This window comes from Marmota flaviventris, chromosome 1 (assembly GCF_047511675.1).
Source record: "Marmota flaviventris isolate mMarFla1 chromosome 1, mMarFla1.hap1, whole genome shotgun sequence".
NCBI lineage: Eukaryota > Metazoa > Chordata > Mammalia > Rodentia > Sciuridae > Marmota > Marmota flaviventris.
The window spans coordinates 16,952,868-16,975,172 of NC_092498.1; the positions used below are offsets into that span (position 1 = coordinate 16,952,868).

The 22,305-nt window shown below is 46.2% G+C and overlaps 1 protein-coding gene across 1 annotated transcript in view; it reads left to right on the forward strand.

The window, feature by feature from the left end:
- Positions 1 to 22,305, forward strand: part of Creb3l2 (cAMP responsive element binding protein 3 like 2) — a 108,650-nt gene that overhangs the window by 80,778 nt on the left and 5,567 nt on the right. The window contains exons 5-11 of the mRNA XM_027952176.3: positions 1,254 to 1,438; positions 3,219 to 3,365; positions 4,146 to 4,204; positions 5,361 to 5,429; positions 19,507 to 19,606; positions 19,900 to 20,026; positions 22,067 to 22,280. Coding sequence (XP_027807977.2) covers positions 1,254 to 1,438; positions 3,219 to 3,365; positions 4,146 to 4,204; positions 5,361 to 5,429; positions 19,507 to 19,606; positions 19,900 to 20,026; positions 22,067 to 22,280 — 901 coding nt within the window. The remainder of the gene's footprint in view (positions 1 to 1,253; positions 1,439 to 3,218; positions 3,366 to 4,145; positions 4,205 to 5,360; positions 5,430 to 19,506; positions 19,607 to 19,899; positions 20,027 to 22,066; positions 22,281 to 22,305) is intronic.

Below are 22,305 nucleotides of genomic sequence, written 5' to 3' on the forward strand. Positions count from 1 at the left end.
AATACCCACAGGCACTAAGATGACCAGGGAGCTTCTAGTAAGACTTTGGAAGAGAAAAATAGACAGAAGCAGCGCCTAGGTGCCCCTGCAGGATGTTGGAGAGGGAGAGAGGTTGTGAATGAGAGAGGGAAGAAAGAGAAGTGGGTTGGGCCTGTGAGGGAGGCAGCGTGGCCGAGGAGCATCACCCACGGTGACCTGGTGTTCATGACTTTGGGTAGGACAGCCTGCAGTCCCAGGCAGCTCTGGTCGGGCCCATTTCCTCAGGTCAGTAGTTGTGGCTCGGAAAGGCTCTCCTGTCCCTGGGGCCTCCGGCATCAGCATTTGAAGACAGGAACAGGAGTTGAAGGGCCCAGGCCTTGCCCGGCCTCAGCAGCCCCCGCCCAGGCTGAGCAGGCCCAGGTGTGTGGAAAGCCCCAGGCTCCCCGCCCAGTCCCCAGCTGCTGCATCAAGGGCTGTGTTGTCTGGGGCCCAGAAGCGGCTTGGGGTGCAGGGCTCATGGAGGTTATCTCTCTTGGCCCGGGAACAGTGGCTGGCACAACAGAAATATCTGCTGTTCAGAAAAAGAGGGAGGACCACCTCAGTGTGCTTGCCAGCCACGCAGGAGGTGCTACCTGACACCATTAGGCTCCGTGGGCCCTGGCAGAGTGTGGCACACCTCCTGAGGAAGGGCTTTGCGGGAGACGGTGCCCCTACACCCCTGTTTGTTTTTCCTGAGCCTGCTCATTTTTCTAAAGTGGATTTGGTGTTTTCTGATGAATAATGCCAGGCATCTTCTTGTGGGCCTCGCTATGCACAGCCTTCCAGAAACGAATGTGTTTTTCTCTAAGCACCCCATGATGGTGCCCAGGTTTTGCTGTTAAGAATACTTTGGTTTAAAGTACGTGATGCATTATCACAGTGTACAGATCAAACACTCTAAACCATCTGGAAAGGATACAGTGGGAAGTCTTGTCAGCACCCTGTCACAGTCTACCCTAAGTTTGCCTGCTCTGGGCCATCTTGTGTGTACCGCCAGTGTTTGTTTCTTTGTGCCAATGCAAGCAAATATGAGTCTGTCTTCTCTCCTTTGTACAAAAGGAAGACCACTGTACACACGGTTCCCTTCTGAACGTACCTAGGAGACGTCTCCAGGTCAGCTCATGGAGAGTCCTCTTCCCAAGTTCCGCCCTGTGCATGTATGTGGTGGGCCCAAACCCCCAGGCCTGCTCTGCAGCTGCTCTGTGGGAGATTAAATGTGATTTCTTTTCCTCCAGCCTCCGTGGACCATCTGCACTTACCCCCAACCCCTCCCAGCAGCCATAGCAGTGACTCGGAGGGCAGCCTGAGTCCCAACCCATGCCTGCACCCCTTCGGCCTGCCTCAGACCCACAGTCCTGCTAGGGCTGTGCCCCGGGGCCCCTCTGCACTTTCCAGTTCCCCTCTTCTCACGGCTCCTCATGTAAGTATTTGGTGGGCCTTTCTGGGTAGACATGAACCCTCTCAGTTTGATTTTTGCTCTTGTAACAAAGTTTCTGTTCAGTGACTAATTGTCTTAGTCTGTTCTGTGTTGCTATAACAAAATACCCAAGACTGGGTAGGTTATAAAGAAAGAGGTTTATTTTGGCTTATAACCAGCTGTAAAGTAGGATGTTAACAACCTTAAAGAACATTTTTTTAAAAACAACCCATAAATCTCACCTCGCTACCACACTTGTCTACCTTTCTATGGACACAGTTCCAGTTTTTAATTCATGTGTTTATGGTACAGACCTGTAAGCATGAGAAATAAGAATCTTGTTCTTTTATCCTCAAAATTATACCATAAATATTTACTTAGAAGTCCCAAATCGTCATCTGTGCCTCACAAACATAAAGACACTGTTTTCCAAATAAAAAGGAGGTAAAAGGACTTTGTTTTTCTAGAGAGTGAATTGGTATCTATGAAGTCTTTGTAGTCAACTTTTAAAATTTTATAGTATCATGACTAGCAAATTTAAACAAAGCAAAATATTTAAAATGTCTTCACAAACCACCTATCCATTCACATAATTTTCTCCCACAAGTTCTAGATCCATAGTAACATATGTCCTCGTCACCATTATGGAATCACCGAGAGAGGGACCAGCCCTGTCCACCCTTCCTTTCCCTTCTCCACTCGCACCTAAGTCTTCACTGTGGATCACCTGAGTAGCCTCCTCCTAGGTCACCATGGGCCTCCCCACACTCCATCCTCCACCTTTGTGGAGGACGTCTCCCCCTGCCATGCTGTTTCCCTGTCACCACCTGTAGGCACGAGGCCCTGACATCCTGCAGTGTAGGAGGTGGCTGGCCCCTGTTCTTCTCGAGCTCCCTAACCCCCTCCAGGAGCAGGCATCTGGGTTGGGTCCCAGAACATGCCTTTGCTTGGAATGCCCTTCTTTCTCTCATGTAGATCATCCCCCTCCTGCAGGAGGCTCAATCAAGTCCCCTGACTTACCCTGAGCCTTCTCTTGTCACATGATCACATAGGTACTATCTTTCTCCGAATTTTTAATGCACCCACAGTTAATATTACAGTTCAGCATTCGATTACTTTCATCCTTCCACGGGCACCAACTCTGTCTCATAGTCTTGATCATAAGCTTCCTGAGAGAGGGTGTGAGTCCTCCGTGGCTCTGTGCCTGAAGCTCTAGGCACGGGTGACTCTGTGACTAATGTGCACATGCCGTTCTGTTCTGGGCCAAATGAGATGAACTGCAGTTGCATCTTCATTGCTGATGGAGTCTAGGAGTGTTGAAGCCAGACGCCCTTGGAGGGTGCCTGCAGGTGTACCTCTGGGACCTCAGGCCCCTGAGCTGTAGGTGGAGGCCAGGAGCAGCCCTGGTGTGTAGAGAGCAAGTGGCAAAAGGACATTTTCAGAAGGAGAACAAAACTCTTGCACAAAGTGAATCTGTCCTCACTCTGAGGCCTGGAAGTCCCCAGGGACACGGGCAATGAATTCTGTACCTTGACTTCCTGTGTGTTGGCTCCTGGGGCCCTTCCTGGGAAATGGTGGGTGGCGGCCTCTCATCCTCGCCTTGCACGGTCCTCCTTGGGCTAAAGCCTGCACACCAGCATCTCTTCTCCACCTGTGCTTCCATTTTAAAGGACCTACTTCCCACCCAGAGCTCACGGGTCCCTTTCCTCCTTGCCCCGTCAGGAGGGTCTCGTCAGCATGTCCCAATTTCCTCCTTGACCTTTCCTGCTCCTTATCTGCACAGAAGCTGCAGGGATCAGGTCCCCTGGTCCTGACCGAGGAGGAGAAGAGGACCCTGATGGCTGAGGGCTACCCCATTCCCACCAAACTGCCCCTAACCAAATCAGAGGAGAAGGCCCTGAAGAAGATCCGGAGGAAGATCAAGAACAAGGTGAGCCCTTCAGAACTAGGCCCTTCAGTGAACAGAGAGAGCGAGCAGAAGCCCGCAGGCCCTTCCCCCTTCCCAAGGGCCAGTGCTGGCCTGCACCATGGTGGGGACCCAGGGTCAGCCCTTCCCTTAGCACCCACCCCCGTCTTCCTTCATCCCTCTCCATCCGCTCTGGGCCGTGGACTCTCAATGCCATGTGCGTGCTCCTTGGTACCCAGCAGTACTTTCAGCAGCAGGGAAGAATATTATAACTTCCACGTAAATTTATACTTTAAAAATATCAGCCCTTTAATTTCACTTTTATGATGTATGCCACATTTTTTTCTCTGGTAGACAAGTATATCATTTATAAATAAATAAATACAATTCACTGGGGTGTTTACTTATTTTTTTCTTGATAGAGGTTTGGGATAGAGAATCTTGCAGTTGTTTGGTCTCTGTCTGGGCTCAGCCTTCTCCCAGTACTGGGCCCCTCCAGGGCTGGGCAAGGCTGGTGAGGCCCAGGGTCATGACCAAGGCAGAGACAGCAGGAGGGAGGTGGAGAGGAGGAGGAAGGCAGGAGTGAGAGAGGTGGGCATTATCTTCATCCAGGTGGTGCAGGCTCAGCTGAAGCAGGGGACAAAGGTGGCCAGTGGGTGAGCTGCAGGTTAGACGGGGCAGGTGGCCCCCAGGGGAAGCAGGGCTTTGCCTGGTCTGTGCTGGCACCTCCTGTCTTCCACTCATGCATAAATGGGTTAGTTATAGAGCTGGGAATTCAGTTTTTCTCTCCCTCCTATTTCTCAGATTTCTGCCCAGGAAAGTAGGAGAAAGAAGAAAGAATACATGGACAGCCTGGAGAAGAAGTAAGCTGCTCTCCGCTGGTAGTGTTTATTGGGCAATGGTCACAGAGAGGGGGGAGCCAGCTGGTCTCTGGAAGGCAGGCTGCCTTTGCACAGCCCTGGGGCCGTGGGCTGTTGCCTGCGTCTTGCCTGCCACCTAGTGGTTATTGGAGGGGCATTTATAATGACCAAGAGGTGAAAAGCATGCTCGGTCTTCACGGGCATTTGAACCCCTTGGTTTCCAGCCAAGGATCCCAGTCACCCACAGCATGAATTACAGTGTCTCCTCTGGGGAGATCTGGGAATGTGCAGGAGAATCACAAGTTGAAATCCAGCCTCAGCAATTTAATGAGGCCCTAAGCAACTCAGCGAGACCCTGTCTCTAAATAAAATATAAAATGTGTTGGGGATGTGGCTCAGTGGTTGAGTGCCCTTGGGTTTAATCCTCAGTACCAAAAGAAAAAAGAAAGAAAGAAAAAGAAAGTATGAATTAAATTCAGTTTTTATTAGCCCTAGAAAATGTTCTCTAGCTAACAAGCTAATGCCAATTTTAATATAGGAAAGGGATCCCAGACCTAGAGATGAGTCTTCCTGTACATCTGGAGGCAAGAATGGGTGGGGATGTTGACTGGTTCTAGAAGGTTCCATTGAAAGTTATCACCTGTCTATCATCTGATTTAGGAATTGGCCATTTAGCATTAAGTGGTCCCATTCCATTCCATTGTTTTCTAAAGGCAACCAGGGTCAAGATATTTCATGGAATTTCTTCACTGCCCCTTTTGGGCAGGCAGGCCCCAGCACCCAGATTCCTAGTCCTGGGTTCTCCCTTTCCTTTGCCCCCACCCAAGCCCCATGGTTTCATCCCAGTCCTTCTGGCCAGAAGAAGAGCCAGTGGCCCCACATCTCTGTAGGACAGAGGAGAAGTGTGAGGATGTGAGGGAGGATGGCGAGTAGACAGGGTGGTGTCCACCTCCCGGTCCTGAGGCCCTCCTTCCTCAGTCCCTCCATTTCTCGTTGCCTCTACCCTCCTCCCAACCCCAGCTGCCTCAGCTCTTTCCCTCACCTCCCTGGAGTAGCAGAGCCCCCTCTTCTTTTTCTGATCCCACCCGCCTTCACCCAAGCTCCTGGCTGAGTTTGCTCTGCACAGAATAACTGAGTTTCTTCTTTCTCTCCTCTGTAGAGTGGAGTCTTGTTCGACTGAGAACTTGGAACTTCGGAAGAAGGTGGAAGTTCTGGAGAACACCAATAGGTAAGTGTCACCCAACTGGGAACTGATGGGGCTGCTGGGCAGAAGGCGGGGAAGACCTCGCAGAATCCAGGACTACTACGTGGAGGAGGGTCCAGTGAACGTGTGTGCAACCAGGACGCGCAGGATAGCCACTTCACCTACCCGTTCCTGCTACATATGCACACACTCACACGTGCACACGCATTGACATGCACACATAAAACATGCATACACGTGTACTCTCACGCACACAGACAAACACACATGTTCTTTCCTTTTTTCCTAAAAATTATAGAATCCATGGGGAGGCTGATCCTGACAAGCTATTATAAGGAAGTTAGAGACTCAGAGAAAATAAAGTCCATAGGTCTAATTCTCCAGAAAAATGACACCAAACTTGAGAGGTAGACAGGGAGGCACTGGCCACCTGATTTTGGTAACACATGTGTTTATTAGTTTTAAAAAATACAGAAAATTATGTTTTTTAAAATCAGTGTGTGAATTACGTCTCAAACCCATTTTGAAAAGCTAACTATGGGACTGAGTTAATGAATTCTTTTTGACATTTGTGCCAGGCACACTTGTAAGCACTTCCCACATATTAACTCACTTAGCCCTTTGAGGAGATGGTGCTATTATTTTCTTCCTTAGGCAGAGGAGGTAACTGATACTCAAAAAAGTTAGGCAACTTTCTCAAGGTCATGCAGCACTGGTGCTAGACCTGCATTTGCAGCTAGAGTGTGGCTCTGAAGCCTCAATATAGGAAGACCACATTAAGATTTAACTCTGGGTCATATGTAGGGTGTTTAGGGATAGGGGTAAGAAACTGGCTATGGGGGCATTTCATCCAGAATGTGTGTTCATATGCATGCACAGTACATTCTTACCATGTCAAACAGAGAAAAATGGGTTTGGGGGAGGTAAGCCCATTTTAGGGCTCAGCATTAACGTCTAAAAACAATTTTGCAAAGGTTAAGGGATCAGGTTAAATCGTGTATATTTTGGACAATAACATTACATTTCCTGAATCTCCATGGTTTGTTGTTCAAACAGCAGGAAGTTAAAACTCCTGTAAGTGGGAGTATTGGCCGTTGGGAGCCCACTGACTTTCCCTCTGCCTTTCTGGGAATGTGTGCCCATAGAGCAGGTCAAGAAGAGTTCACCTTCAGTGCTCTGCAGCAGACTGCCCCCTGGGGGGAAGCACCACCAGCTCAGGGTGGCACTGTGCTGATCTGATGGTTTCAGATGCCACGGTTTTGCTAGTCTCTCTAGGCTTTATCTCTCCCTTGTCTATCTGCACTCCCCAGGGGGTATTTCCTGAGTCGGCTGGTTCTCTGCTTCCTGCTCCCCCATCCAGAGTCCACAGCCATCCCTTTAGCATCCTGTGCAGATAGGAGTTCCCAGCACCTATCCTGGCACTAGCTGCTGTGGAAGCAGCATGTCCACAAGTGGGACAGATTCTGACCACTTGAGTGAAGGGGAAGAGGAATTTATCAAAGATGACTTTGGAAACTCATCTTCTCTAGCGACTCTGGTGCCATACCTCCCATTGGCCACGTGGGGGCAGCAGAGGCACGGCAGGGCTGGGGCTGAGGCCACCTGGGTGTCTGGTGAGGGAGAAGAACCTAAAGGTCACCTGGCCTGGGGAAGGGTCTCTCTTCCCCTCTGCAGCTGATGGTGCTGTGTCTTGAGTGTTTATTTATTCTTTGATCATCTCAAACATCATTTTTGCTTGTTGGTTTTAATCAGATATCCAGATTTCATATGTTCAAACTGGTTGATATGCCTGTTACATACCAATTTACCTTTCATCTATAGGCTCTGCCTACCTTTGCTTGTTTTGTAGTAAGGAACTGAGTCTGTCATCCTGTCATCTCCACTGTCTCAGTGTCCTGTGTCGCCATTTAACATGGTCCTGTGTTCACTATAGACCATACTTGGTTTTGTTTTTCAGTTTTGGTGCAAATTCTTCATAGTTTCTTCTCATTCTTCCATAAGGGGGTACATCATCCCCCCTGCTTTGCTGCTTATGAACAATTTCTAGTAATTGTTTCTATGAGGGGTTTGGAAATAGTTCTATTAAATTCAGTCATTTCTTCCGGTATTAGCAGAATTCTTACTAAAGTAAAACTTTTCATCACTAATGATCATGAGAGCGCAGACACCTCTGCGAGGTGCTGACTTCATTTCCTTTGGGTTCATACCCAGCAGGGGCATTGCTGGGTCATATCCCTTTTGGGGGGAACTTCAGTCACATTTTCCATAATGGTTATATTAGTTTCTATTCTAATCAACAGTGCACGAGGGTTCCCTTTCCTCTTTATCCTCCTCAACATGTGTTATGTCTTGTCTTTTTTACAATAATCATCCTAACAGGTGTAAGGTGACATCTTGTGGCACTGATTTGCATTTTTTGATACCTAGTGATGTCAAATAGCTTTTCAAACCTTGGGAGACTGAGGCAGGAGGATCACAAGTTCAAGGCAGTCTCAGCAACTCAGTGAGAACTAGTCTGAAAAAAATAAGAATTTTCTTTTTTAAAGGGGCTGGGATAGCCAGGTGTGGTGGTGCATGCCTATAATCCCAGCAGCTCCAGAGGCTAAGACAGGAGGATCATGAGTTCAAAGCCAGCCTCAGCATTGGTGAGGCACTAAGCAACTCAGTAAGACCCTGTCTCTAAATAAAATACAAAATAGGGCTGGGGATGTGGCTCAGTGGCCATGTGCCCTTGAGTTCAATCCTTGGTACCCCCACCCCCTAAAAAACAGCTGGGGATGTGGCTCAGTGGTTGAGTGCCCCTGAGTTCAACCCCTGGTACCCCCAACCCCCAAAAAAGGGCTGGGTATGTGGCTCAGTTGTTAAATACCCCTAGATTCATTTCCCAGTACCCCCTCCCCCCAAATGTCTTTGAGGACCTTTGCCCTCCTTTAACTTGGGTTGCCCTTTTGTTATTGAGTTGTACGAGTTCCTTATATATTTTGGACATTAGCCCTAATGTTTCACAGGGTTTGTGAATGTTTTCTACCATACCATAGGCTGCCACTTCTTCTTTTCAATTGTTCTTTTGCTATGTGCACACTTTTTAGTTTAAGAGTCCCTCTTGTTTCTCATATTTTTTAAACTTAGAAGACGATATACATGTATTATATGCTCATTGCAAAAGAACTTTTGAAAATATATTTTTTTAAAAAATCCTGGTCCCTTTACTTAAATTGTTACATTCAGGGATTATTTTATATGTATTTTTACTGGGCATACTCCTGTATTGGAAACTGTTTTCATTTAACAAAAATGCACTGGACATATGTTTCTATCACTATATTTCTACAGAATCCTTATTTGAACCTCCATTTAAAGAATCTCTGTCATGACGTGGGTATCTGAATGTGACCAGGGCTAGTGTAGGACACTCATTAGAGAAGGAAAATTTCTTTGTGGTTTTGTTTATTTTTAGCTTTCCTGAGGTACAATTCTTCATTTTTAAAGGGTGTGGTGTCATGGGTTGACATGTGTGTCCACTGAGAAATGACTGCAATCCAGTGAATTAACACACTCAGCGCCTCAGTTACCACATTTTTTAATTCTTTTTTCCCCTCTTTTTGTTCTCTTTCTTCCTTTTTCTTTCTTTCTTCTTTCTCCTTTTCTTCTGTGCAGATGCTGAAGGCCTACCCTGTTAGCACATGCAGGGTCACACTGCAGTCACCTGCTGAATGTCAGGTCCCCAGAACTTGCCCATTCTATAAATGGAAGTCTGTACACGGTGACCAGCATCCCCTCTCACTGACCTCCTGGGCCTGGGCAGCCACTGTGCCTCTCTCCTCTTTCTGGGTTTGACTTTTTAAAAAATGTTCTACACATAAGTGACACGGTGCAGTATTTATCTTTCTCTGTCTGGGAATACTTGTCACCATGTCCCTTGACGGCTGTGAGCCTCTGTCACGGTTCCCACCAGTGGCCCTGTCTGTTCTCCTCACTTTTCTTCCTCTTCAAATTTTCTCCTGGTGAACAGCCTTTGTGTGGCGGTTGTGGCTGACAACCTTTCACAGATAATTTTACGAGGGAGCTGCTAGGGCCATGATATCTAAGACCAGTGGGGTTTAGTGTATTTCAAATTGAGAGGCAAATAAACAAAAGCAGAGCTGCTGTTGAAACAGGGCCCATGGCCTACAGTGCCGCCTGCTCCTGTTCCCCACCCAGGACCTCCCCTTGCTCAGAGGACTTCAAATTAGCCAAAATGACTACAGTGCAAGCACCAGCAATCCCCTGCCCCAAGTCAGCTGCAGGGAGCTGCCATTTGGGGCACATGGTGAGAGAAGACTTAGTCACATTATACCTTGTGAGTGACCTGGTGCTTGACCTAAGCCCAGGGCTGGGCTGACTGAACGCACAGCTGTGTTTATGCTCCTGTTGATGCTTCTTGCATTATTATCCTCTGGAGGCAGCAGGACAGAGGTAGAAATAACTGCAATACATGGACAGGATCCTGGGCCACCAGAAGTGAGTGGGAGACCTTGGTGCCATTGCACCATCTCTCACGGTGTGGCATGACGTGACAGGAGAATGCACATGTGTCTCATCATTAACCAAATGGAAGGAAAAGGATTCTTTATTACATTTTCCTGGTTTTAGGCTACAGGGACTTTTCCATCTCTCCAGATGAACCTTAGTGCTTGGATTATAAATCACTTGTGAATCTTTTTGTTTAAACTGAACTAAGCAGTAACCTCCTAGCTTGGAGTTGGTTTCCAGGGGGAAAGACCCTTTTATCTGAGCTCAGGACACTGAAAGGGGGTAGGGTCAGCAAGGAGAGAAGGACACTCTCTTCGCCCTTCTCCAGGAGCCTCTTGGGGCAGAGCTGACACGCTGTGGAAGCACCTTGGCACTTTCTTTGCTGAGACGATTCACTAATTGCACGCCATCAAGAAATGTGTGAGATGGAAGTGAGATGGTTTCCCCAGGGCTCTTCTTCCTGAGCTCATCAGGAAATACATTTTCACTTACCAGGCGGTGCCCATGTGTGTCTGCTAGAGAGACCTCTCTGCTTCCCTAAGCTTGTCCTTGTTCTCTCTGATCTGCTAGCTCTCTGGATGGCCCCACCTTCTCTCCTTCTTGACACACACTGTCACTTCTGCTTACATCCTCTTCTTCCACATAAGTGATGCACATTTCCTACCCAGCACATCGGTTTTAGGTGTGCGTGTGGCTCGGTTTGTTCCATCTGGACTCATTTTATTCTTATCCTTCGATAGGGTTGTGAGCTACCGTCCCTCTCCTCTAGCTGTAATTTATGGGAGCATAGGGGCTTAGAAATACACTTTAGATATCATCTTTTTTAACCGCGGATCACTTTATTTTATAGGAGGAGAGGCTGAGGTCCTGTGAGGTTAACACCATCCAAACATTTAGGAGTGGAGTAGGGTACAGGACTCAACCACTTAACTTTTAACCAGGTTATTGCCTTGTTTTCTTCTGCTGCTAGGCCTCTCTTTCTTCACCCGGGATGGGACCAGTTTTAGATCTGGACAGGAGAACCTTTGCGTGGGGTCCAGTGTTTTAGAGAGCCCTGCTCTGGCTGTCTTGCACCCATTCCTTCTTCATGGGACGAGCAGTCAGCAGGACAAAGGGATGTGTCTACCAGAACTCTGCCCTGCCCCTTCTAGACCATGCCCTGGTAGCTGGGGTCCTAGAATTCTCTGACCAAAGGGCCTCTGCCCATTTCCAGGGTCTTTGTGGTTTTGTACTCTGAGTCTGCTCTTTGAAGAACAAACCAGGTGACCAGTGGGTACCCCTGAGGCCAGTGGAGTGGTCATAAACAGTTCTTTGTGGAGGCTGTGCATGGAATTTGAACTTAGGCAGGTGCACCCATGAAATCCTTCCCAGCGTATCAGGTCTGGGATTCAGTTTGACCTTACTTATGGAAGACATGAGATTCCTGAGTCCAAGACAAAGGGCCGTGTCACCCAGCGCAAGAGGCAGTGTGAGCACCAGCGTATTTGCCTCCATTCTCCTTGCCCTTGAGTTCCAGGGGAGATCCAGGTGGGTGCTGTGCTCTCAATGGGTTTGTGGCCTGAGCTTGGAGAATCTCCTGCTTTTATAGCAAGTATTAAATAAGCCTGCCCTTGTGCCCAGAGGAAACATTTCTTCTTTTCTCCAGGTTACCATCTTGATAATCATTCTTGAGAACTGGCCCATATAAGACAGGGCCTCTGGCCTGGCCATCCCCAGCAGAACAGCTCCTGTGCTCCTCCAGATGTCTCTTCTGGGCATCATACGTCCTGGGTCTTCAGGACCATCTGACCCCTGTGGTAGACCAGGGATGGGAAGAGAAGCACAGCAGGGCTGCTGCCTGGCATGGCTCTGTGCATCCTAGTAACCTCCTGGGCCTCCCCTGGGGAGTGCAAGAATTCTAAATTCAGAGGTAGCCTGGGAGGGCGCTGCGAGCGAGCAGCAGATGCTGAGAATGCCTATGGACAGTTGGCCTGGCGTGGAGCTGGGTGAGGAGGAGCCTCAGGATGTGTGGCCTGTGGCTTCTGCTCTTCTCTTTCCCTAGACTCCACAGAAGGCGGAACATGCCGGTCTTGGCAGCCATCTCTACTGTGATCAGAATTAAGAATTTCTTAATTTTGTTCTTTGACCTTCTTTGTAGCTAGAGTTCTTCTCCCCAACACCCCATTTCTTAATTCTTTAAGATCACTATGAGATTCCTGGATAAGGTCTCTCCAGCCAAGTCTGGGCTCCCACTGCCCTCTGGCCCTCCTGGGCGGTTCGGTCTGCACAGGTGTGTTCCTTTGCACTGGTCACGCTCTTGCCCTCTTCTATATGTGAGATCTTTGCACTTCCTTTAGACTAATGGGAGCTCCCTGCCACTCACAGAGAAGCCACAAAGTCAGATGGATGGCCCGAGTTATTTTTCTATGGACTTGTATCTTGGTCGAATTCACTTTTCATTTCTTCGCTGTCTCCAAGTTCTTGTTGTATGGAGAGTATTCTTTTTCTTCTCAAGTGGAAATATTTCAAACTTCAGAGCTGTTGGGGACTAAACCAAGTTCCCCGAGGGATTAGAGGGACCTTTTAGTGTAATTTAGTGTAAAGTTAGAAATTCCACCAACCAGGAGATATTCTAGAATCCATTTTTTTTATGTTCCCGGCCCAGTATGTAATACAGTAATTTGGAACTGGTGTCTGGATTTTCTGATGGGGGAAATAAAACAACAAAACCAAAACTACTGTAGCTTCTAAATATGGCCGGTGTCATTTATGCATGTTCTATGATTTCATGGAAATGTAGGGTTCCAGCATCAAACTAATGTCACAGTTGTCTTCTGATGTTCACTTGAATGTTGGAAGTTGATGGCTACATAAATTGAAGCATGTTTAAGTTCTAACCAATTATTAAGGCTTAGCTTTTGTCTTTATCAAAAATGCACAAACATACATGTATGCATTTGGCATAATAAATCTCACTATTATATATAATTATAATGCACCGATAAAAATGTACAAACATAAAAAGAAAAGAAAAGAAAAAAGAAAGAAATGCTGTCTGGTCCCTGGGGGGGAAAAAAACTTCCTGTAATGTAGAAATCACTCGGATAGAAAAAAGAGACTTTTTGTATTCTTTTTTTTTTTTCTTTTTAATTTTGGCCAGAACCTCATGAACACTCCTCAAATTTAAGCCAGAGATGGTTATACAAATAGGCATTAATTCAAAGTTCAGGAGTTTTAGCTTATATAGTTGTCTTTTGTTATGTCACACTTAGTGTTCGGAGGTTTTGAGATAGCTCATGATTGTCCTTAAGTATCTTCACAGAATTTGTAGACTTCTACTTGCCAATATCACATCCCTCCTCCTCCTCGCCCTTGGTATAGACGTTTCAGCTTTTGGACACTCCCTCCAGCCCTTGAACTTGCTGGACACTAGCTCTCCCTGACAAGGCTGGGCCAGGAGGGGGATTATGGTTGGATTTTGCCTCAGAAGGACATCATGCTTTATCCCATCCTGAGGCCACCTGAGATTCACTGGTATATTTTGTGCATGTGCATGTACTCTAGATTACTGACAGAATTTTTTGATTATGTAATCATTTTACATTTCATATAATAACATACCAGTCACACCATACGAACACACACACACATCATATAGCCAACTAATGATATAACTAACGTTATATAGAGATATATACATGTGACTAACATATAAATACATAATCGTACAGTTAATTAATGTTTATATTTCACCAATTAATATTTACATACTGCCTACGATGTCCTCTGATTCTGTGTATCCTGTTTAGTTCCATTTCATTAAAAAGATACACCAGTCACCACCCAAGTAATTTTGCCACTCAGTAGTGGTTCATAATTGGGAATTTGGAAATTACTGTTCTAGGTGCTCCCAGAAGGATGTGATAAATTTTCTTCATCTCTGAAGGGGGCTGATCAACCCAGAGAGTGTTTTAGATACACATGTATGTGCACACACAGCATTGCCCATTGAGTTACATTCCTAAGTAAGATGTGTTCCAAGATTGATGGGAAGTGTGTCTGCAGAGAGGCGCAGGTGGAAGCTCCCAACACAGCGAGTAATTGGGAACCACCAGTTCATTTTTCTTCCTGGGTCCAGATTCTGACTCCAGTGGGAAATTAGGTACCTGAGTGTTCAAAGTCCCACCTGCAATAACTGTATGGTTATTCTCACTGTCTTTTGTTCTCTCTTGTAAATAAAGGAAATAGAAGGAAACAAATTAAATCAAATACAAAGATAACATATGATGCTATTGATTCGTTTCCTGGTTATTGTAAGATTGTGTCTCGCACTCTTGGGTACTTTTAAATGTTTTGCCCAATTTCCTCTGATGTGCCTCACAAAATACAGGGGATGCTTTATTTTGGGCAAGTCGGCCAGCTGCTTTCGACTGCTCTTTTGGAAGAAACTATATGAGGATAGCCACTAAGTTTATTTTTACATCTCGCCATAGGACAAAATCCACATTTTCAATCAAGTGTTGGACACTCCAGTTTAACAAGTCGTGAAAAATCTGTTGGCCCAGATAAATGTATGCTAAGAGTATTCCTTTCTCTAAATTAAGACCTTGCTCCCAGAAGCCCAAGAATTCATTAAGCCATAATTAGCCACGATCACTGATGATTTAAAATACAATAAGAAAGGGGAAGTTTATATTGAGCTTTGAAGGCACCATTGGGTCTGTCCTATGGGTGACTTTTTATAGCTTTAGTGTTAAAATAATTTTTCCATTTCATCTGAAGGCTGCCTTTTCTCCACCCAGCCCCTCGGTAATCGGGGTAGCAGCTGTCATCCAAGTCCTCAGTGCAACAGGCATCTGTCCTGGTGGCACCAGAGAAAGTACCACATCGGTGCAGATGAGCATATCAGTTATAAGGTCACACAGGCTTTCCAGTAAAAAGGACATGCTTCATCTGTCCTCTGTGAACAGAGACAGCAAGTGCTTTTCAAAGGAGTTCAGCAAACCCAGAGTGCCCCAGGAGGGGTGATTCTCCCATTGTCCTATTAGCTGATGTGGTCAAGGAAATTATCTTTGATTAGCTGCATCGTCTCAGGACTATGTAACTGGATGAGAGGCACCTACTGAAACTCTACCTGTAGTTCTGAGGTGTATGCTCAGGTCTCCCTCCTTTCAGAGCCCACCTTCCTCTTCTGCTCTGTGTGTACCATTGAGCAATCCTAAAGCCATGCCATCTACTTGTTGGGTTTCTGATAAAGGGACAGGTCCTATCTTTTCATTTGTCTAATAAAGCCTTGACTTCCTGGGACTTTCTGGACCTAAAGAAGGTTGAGGAATACCTTAGATTTTTTTTTTCACCTGCATTTCATCTTTGGTTACATCTAACAGTGTACCACAGAATGTTTATTTGCCTTTGTGTGTTTTATTTGTGCTGTTATCACTGAAGTTTTGCTAGTGTGCACTTCATTGCCATTGGCCTGGGTTTTAATGTGGCTGTCCCTTCTGTGTGGCTTGGTCCTTTTTAATAATATTTTCATGTCCAATGGTGGACAAATCTCTTCATTGGGCTGTTGTCAATATGATGTTTACTGTGATTGAATTTAAGAAAAATCTATCTAACTAAGCAGTATGTCATGGTTGATTTTATTAGGTGACTGATTAGGGTACTGTGCTCTACCATATTAGAAAATACTCAAGCAGTGGGATCAGACTGTTCTCAACATCTTAGTCTTCTACTTACTAGTTTATATGAATTTAAGACAACTACTTAGTATTTTAGTATAAGCAATTCCTATAAGCAATTCCTAGAACCCAGTCACTGTTATTTTCTTAGGATGAAAATCAGGGTGGTTTTTGTTGTTTGGTATGAGTGTATACGAATTTCCCAAAGTTTATTGGATCCTAGGAATCTATGTAGCTGTCTGAGTTGGATGAGTTAATCCACTTTGCTCTGATTAAAATCTGCCAATTGTTGGTTTCTTTGCCGGGTTGTCATTTCTACCGTCAGACCATATGAGGATAGCCACTAAGTTTATTTTTACCCACCTTCACCCACTGAGCAGGGGACAGCAGCACACAGCACAGAACCCATCCCTATGGCCTTCCACCAAAATTCCAGACTATAAAAATATGCATTTTAAACCACATGTTTGCTCATCTTAAAGAGCTGGATTATAAACTGTTAGAAATCAGGGATCGTTTTCATCTGCAGTGGATTCAGCAGATAATCATCTTTGAGTTTGGAACGGATGCAGTATGAATGTCAAGTAAAGGGCCCTACAGTTGGTAAGCACAGAGCTTCCCACTTCCTCCAGCCAGATTTAAATGGTCCTTCTTCCAAACTTGTAGCATTTTGCACCTATAACTGGGTGGGGCCACCTTGAACCTTAGCTTTCTATCTGTGGGCTTTAGGTGGATCTGCCTGCTGGATGTCTGTTTTAGGAAGGACCGGATGCCTCCTACGAGACTCTTCTCTACCAGAAATCAGAGGGGAGGACAGATTCAGAGCACTGTGTGAGATTTGTTTTCTTAGCAGTTTACACTCTTAAGACCTGACAAGGAGTAAGGGATGGGCAGAGATGAAGCAAGGAGTGTTTGCCAGTCAACAGGGACATTGGTAAAAAATAGAAATGGTGGTTTCACTTTCAAAACCTTAAGATTCTGGAGCAGAAGTATTGGGGCTCTGTTTCCGTCTGAAAAGGTCTATGTCACAGAAGGCTAGAAGGAGAGCGCTCACCCACCCCTGCACAGCGCTCCACTAAGCCTCAGCACCTCAGTGCCAACCAGCACACAGACACCAGGAGTGCCCAGGGCACAGCAGAGGTGCCTAGCAAAAGTGTTAGGCATCACTCAAGAACACCAAGGAGGCAGGGGTCTTTGCTATAATTCAGCAGGCAGCCAAGACCTTATAAATTGGTATCATAGAAGTAGCCAGCATCCAAGAGGAAGGGGTTTGTGCTATGTGGTCTTGTCCGAGGGCTCACTAGTACATCTGCCTGCAAATTTCCAGAAACACCAGCCAGGAGAACCTAACAGGGACTTCGGGGCTGGCTTTATAGGTGATAGCTAATCCAACATGTGCTGTGACCAGCAGAATCTCAGCTCTGTGAGAATGAATGCTCGCTCAGGAAGCGGCTGGGCAGTGGATTACTCAGTTTGTGGTTTTGAAAAGGCAGCTGTGCTGATGGCCACAAGGGAGGTATTCTGGGGAAGGCCTGCGAGAAGAGAGAAGAGGTTTGATGAGGGAAAAAAGATGCCGCGGCAAAGGATCACTTAGTTATAAACTTTTTCTCTAAGTGGAATTTGCTTAATTTTAATTTATTTTTTGCACTGTTGGGAATCAAGCCCAGAGCCTTGCATATGGTAGGGAACCATTCTGCCACCTTGCTAGATACCCAACCCTTTAAGTACAATTTAGAATAATCATGTGTCAGTATTTCTCAACATGCAGAATGCTTTTAAAGAATATATATAAACATAAACCACATCTAAACTGATTGTACTTTTACATAACCAGAAACAAAAAAAAAAGTACAAATGCATGATTTAGTTAAGAAAAAAAAAAAAGACCTCCACATTAAATAGAAGTTAAATTAATGATATCACTTAATGGGATGAATGATTTTCCTTGACTTATTAAAATTACACATTACTTCTGCTTTGAAATGTGCATGTAGGATCACACAGGCTTTTTTGGGTGGGAGGGATACTGGGGATTGAACTCAGTGACACTCAACCACTGAACCACATCCCCAGCCCTATTTTGTATTTTATTTAGAGACAGGGTCTCACTGAGTTTCTTACCACTGAAACTGGCTTTGAACTCGCAATTCTCCCGAGCTGCTGGGATTTACAGGCATGTGCCACTGCACCAAGCCACACAGGGCTTTTTGAGTTCAGAAAACTTCAGATACATATGCTCCTCAAATTCTTGCTTCCATTATCCATTTAAATTGCTGAAGCAAAACCATTCTTATGGCCAGCCTGCCCTGGATTTGCTTAATTTGGGAGAAGTTGTAAACCATGGAAAACCTTGCTTGCATGTCCAGCACCTGAAAGCTCTTCAGACGATAGACTGAGATGAGAAGCAAGGTGGCTATGAAAGCCCAGAATTCTGCAAACAAGTGGTTTGCTGATGTTTTCCAGTGAAATTGTGTGGCTCCAACATTACATCACTGCATGAATTTTCTGAAAATCTTCAAGACTCAAGAAAACACATCTGCGTATAAAAATGTTTCCACTTTGCAATGTGCATGGAGTTGGGGAAAATGACGAGGGCGAGGAAGGGCTTCAGCTCTTTCCTTACTCTCGTGCAGAATTCACACAGATCGTCTAGTTCAGAAGGGTGTGCGCTCAGCTCCCCGTCTGTGCCTTGTCGTGTTCAGGATTTGCAGAGAGTTTCGCCATCTGCTCTTTCCGGGTCCCGATGTCACACAACGTGGAGCACAGACTGCTCTCTCATCCCCAGACCTCTTTGAGGGAATGTGCAGTTGTCCACTTTTTGTTTCTCTGCCCCTGTTCTGCCTTTCCCAGGAGGAAGGGGAGTGTGTATTGGAGGCTGATTTCTCAGATCCCTGGCTCTGAGCCTGAGGGTCTGGCTGAGCAGGCCGCTCTGCTCTTTGGTATTTTGGCTTCCTTTCTGGTGTGGAGCTGCTGTGAGCCTTTGAGAACCACTTCAGGTCTGAGGTGCAATGGCCCTTTGCCTCCCTGACCTTCCTGGTTTTCCTCCTTCTCTTTCCCCTTCAGTATGCCATCCGGATGCCTGCAGCTCGGCGACACTGTGACCATTTTAAGTCACAGGCGCCACCTCAGGCCAGCCCTTCTGGTTTTCTCTGCTGGTCCTTGTCCTCTCTAGCTGTTCTCCTTTCTTATGTTTTCATCAGTGTTTCTTATCTCTCAGTGAAGAGGGTTCTCCTCGAAATCACCACCGCACTAGGCCATTAAGGCTGCCGTGAACACACTGTAAGCTGAGCGGCTTATAAACAACAGATATTTCTTGCTCAAAGCTCTGGAGGCTGGAAACCCAGGTCAAGGTGCTGACTTGGTTTCTGGTGAGGATGGGCTTCCTGATTCTAAAAGCTGTCTTCTAGTTGTGTCCACACGTGGTGCCAAGGGAAGAATGCTGGTCTGTCCATCTCTCATAGAGGCAGTGATCCTACCCGAGGGCTCCTCCCTCATGCCCTACTCAAAGGCCCCACTCTTCACACCATCATATTTGCCATATAATTTTTTTGCAGTGGGCGGTGGGAGGTGGGCAACAAACACTGAAACCATAGTGACCATCCAACAGCAGTGTTCGCTTTCCTTTGTTCTCAGCGTCTGGCAAGCAAGTCACGTCTTAGCAGGGATCATTTGAGGGCTTTCTCTTGTTCAGAACAGAACAAGTGGTTAAGGTGTTGAGGTTGGTTCTGAGCTCCAGCAAGTTCTGGGGCAGTGGTGCTAGCAGGTACTGGCATCCATATTTTCTCCCAGAGGAATCTGTCCCTCAGAACTCTGGTTAAATATAGACCCAAGGCTGCAGCAACTTCCCTGGAACCTGGGTGGAGGGGCCACCAAAATTCATCTCTCATCTCTCACGTCCCTTCCTGGCTCTTGTTTGTTGCCATTGGCAGAACTCTTCTTCAGCAGCTCCAGAAGCTTCAGACTCTGGTGATGGGCAAGGTTTCTCGGACCTGCAAGTTAGCTGGCACGCAGACTGGCACCTGCCTCATGGTGAGTTTCCCAAAGGGACAGTGCAGGAACAACCCCTGGCCCCATGCTCTGTCCCCAGTGTCTCCCACCTTGTCAAGGCCAAGTGCTGTGCAGCTGGAGAGACCTTGAAGCCTGCTCCAAGCATGTTCCTCTGCATGTCATTACAGCAATGCGACCTGAGGATGTAGTTTGGCAGACTGCCCCTTGATGGAGAGGACAGTCCATCTTCCCACTGTCCCAGGCATTGCAGGTCTACAGGTTTGCTCTGTGGAGTCTGAAATCGACATCTCCTGTGTTCTCTCCTCCCCTTCCAGGTCGTTGTGTTGTGCTTTGCTGTTGCGTTTGGCAGCTTCTTTCAGGGCTATGGGCCCTATCCTTCTGCCACCAAGATGGCGCTGCCCAGCCAGCATTCCATGCCAGAGCCGTACACAGCCTCCGTTGGTAAGAGAGCACTCAGCCACTTGGGAAGTATCTTGTTTTGCTTCTGTGGAACTGGATTTCTCAGCTTTCTGAAAGGAACCTTATGTAAACTCCAATTTTTAGAAAGAGGTACTAAAAGTGGAGCTTCTCCACTTGCACACAGGGGACTCTGGGGCTCAGAGTGCTGGTTCCCCTTGTGCCCCTCACCCACTGGGCGCAGGCAGCACTGGAAATTCTCTAGAGCTTGGGAAAGTTCAGCTTGCAAAATGCTGCTCCAGACTGTTCCTTGATGTGTTCTAGCATCCTCTTCTTGAGTTCTGATGAGAGAGTAGGTTGTGGACTTTGAGAGGGGGCAAAGTAAGCTTTCTCTGACATTTTAAGAGAACTCCTGTGATTCTGCCTCCGCGGAGTGGAATTACATGTTACCATAGTCAGAATTTGTAAAGCAAAGTTGAAGAATCAGTCTGCTTTTCCAAGTATTATGCCTAAGATTTACAGATTGTGGAGCTCAGGTGTTAGATAAGAGGATATAAATCCATGAACTCTTCTAAATATGCAGGAGATAAAGGGGTAACGAGTAAGAAACACATATATGTATGCATACCAGGGCTAGTAAAAACAATCGTGCTGTTAGAAGGTACTGAATTTGGAATAGAGACGATTTGGGGAAAAAGGCACACTCATACATTGCTGGTGGGACTGCAAATTGGTGCAGCCAATATGGAAAGCCATACGGAGATTCCTTAGAAAACTGGGAATGGAACCACCATTTGACCCAGCTATCCCACTCCTCGGTTTACACCCAAAGGACTTAAACACAGCATACTACAAGGACACAGCCACATCAATGTTTATAGCAGCTCAGTTCACAATAGCTAAACTATGGAACCAACTAGATATCCTTCAGTAGATGAATGGATAAAGAAAATGTGGTATGTATACACAATGGAATATTACTCCACACTAAAAGAGAATAAAATCATGGCATTTGCAGGTAAATGGATGGGGTTGGAGAATATCATGCTAAGTGAAGTAAGCCAATCCCAAAAAACCAAATGCTGAATGTTTTCTCTGATATAAATATGTGATTCATTATGGGGATGGCGGGGCAGCATGGGAGGACTAGATGAACTTTAGATAGGGCAAAGGGGTGGGAGGGAATGGGAGGGAGCATGAGGGTAGGAAAGACAGTGGAATGAGACAGACCTCATTACCCTAAGTACATGTATGAAAACACAAATGGTGTGACTCTACTTTTTGTACAGCCAGAGACATGAAGAATTGTGCTCTATTTGTGGAATGTGAATTGAATTGCATTCTGCTGTCATATATAACAAATTAAAATAAATAAAATTTAAAAAAAATTTGTGGTAATTACCAGCTAGGTGTATCTCTGCCAGGTATAGGACAGAAGCACGAGCCTTTCCAAATGAGTTCAGTGACCTATTGGGAAGTTTGTTTTCCCCAAAGGAATATTTCTTTAAATCTTGGGAGCCAATGGGAGCATAGCTTCTATGTCGAGGAAAATTGCTGCAGAGCCATCTAGCTATGTGGCTGTCCCATAAAACAAAGGATATTGTCTGCAGCCTCTGGTTTATGGCTTTGGCTTCATATCCTCTCCCCATATTCTTGATGAAAATGCCTTTCTATCTTCCCTCCCTACAAGACCTGCTCAATGGGGACGCTGCTTGTTTTAGCTGAGTCTGGACATCTCCAAGTATTTGAGTCCTACTTGCGTGAATGTTTTCCCTCGATAGTCATGGGTGGGTAAGGAGGGGAGTTTTATTTTCAAAGCACTGGGGGTGGTAGTGGCTTTGTGTTTGTTTTCTATGGTTCTTCCAGCACTGTATAATTGGTATAATTTTTCAGTGCACAAACTCTGAAGCCCTGAAGCCTTTATAGAAAGCCGAATCCAGTTGGCATCCTAAGTCTTGGACAAGAACAGCACATCAATTTTCATCTGCCACTGGCCCTGGGCATTGGGAGGGAGGAAATGTGTAGGACTCCAGGTTTTTTTTTTTTTTTTTTTTTTAACACCTTATTGTTTTTCTTGGTCCTTAGTGAGATCCAGGAACCTGCTGATCTATGAGGAACAATCTCCCCTGGAGGAGTCGTCCAGTCCAGCCTCGCCTGGGGAGCTTGGGGGCTGGGAAAGATCCTCCCTGCTCAGGGCCTCAGGGCTGGAGTCCCTGCCAGATGTGGATCTTCCCCATTTCATTATCTCGAATGAGAGCGGCCTGGAGAAGTCTGTGCTGTTGGAGCTGCAGCAGCACCTGTGAGTCCTAGGATGGCTCTAGCCC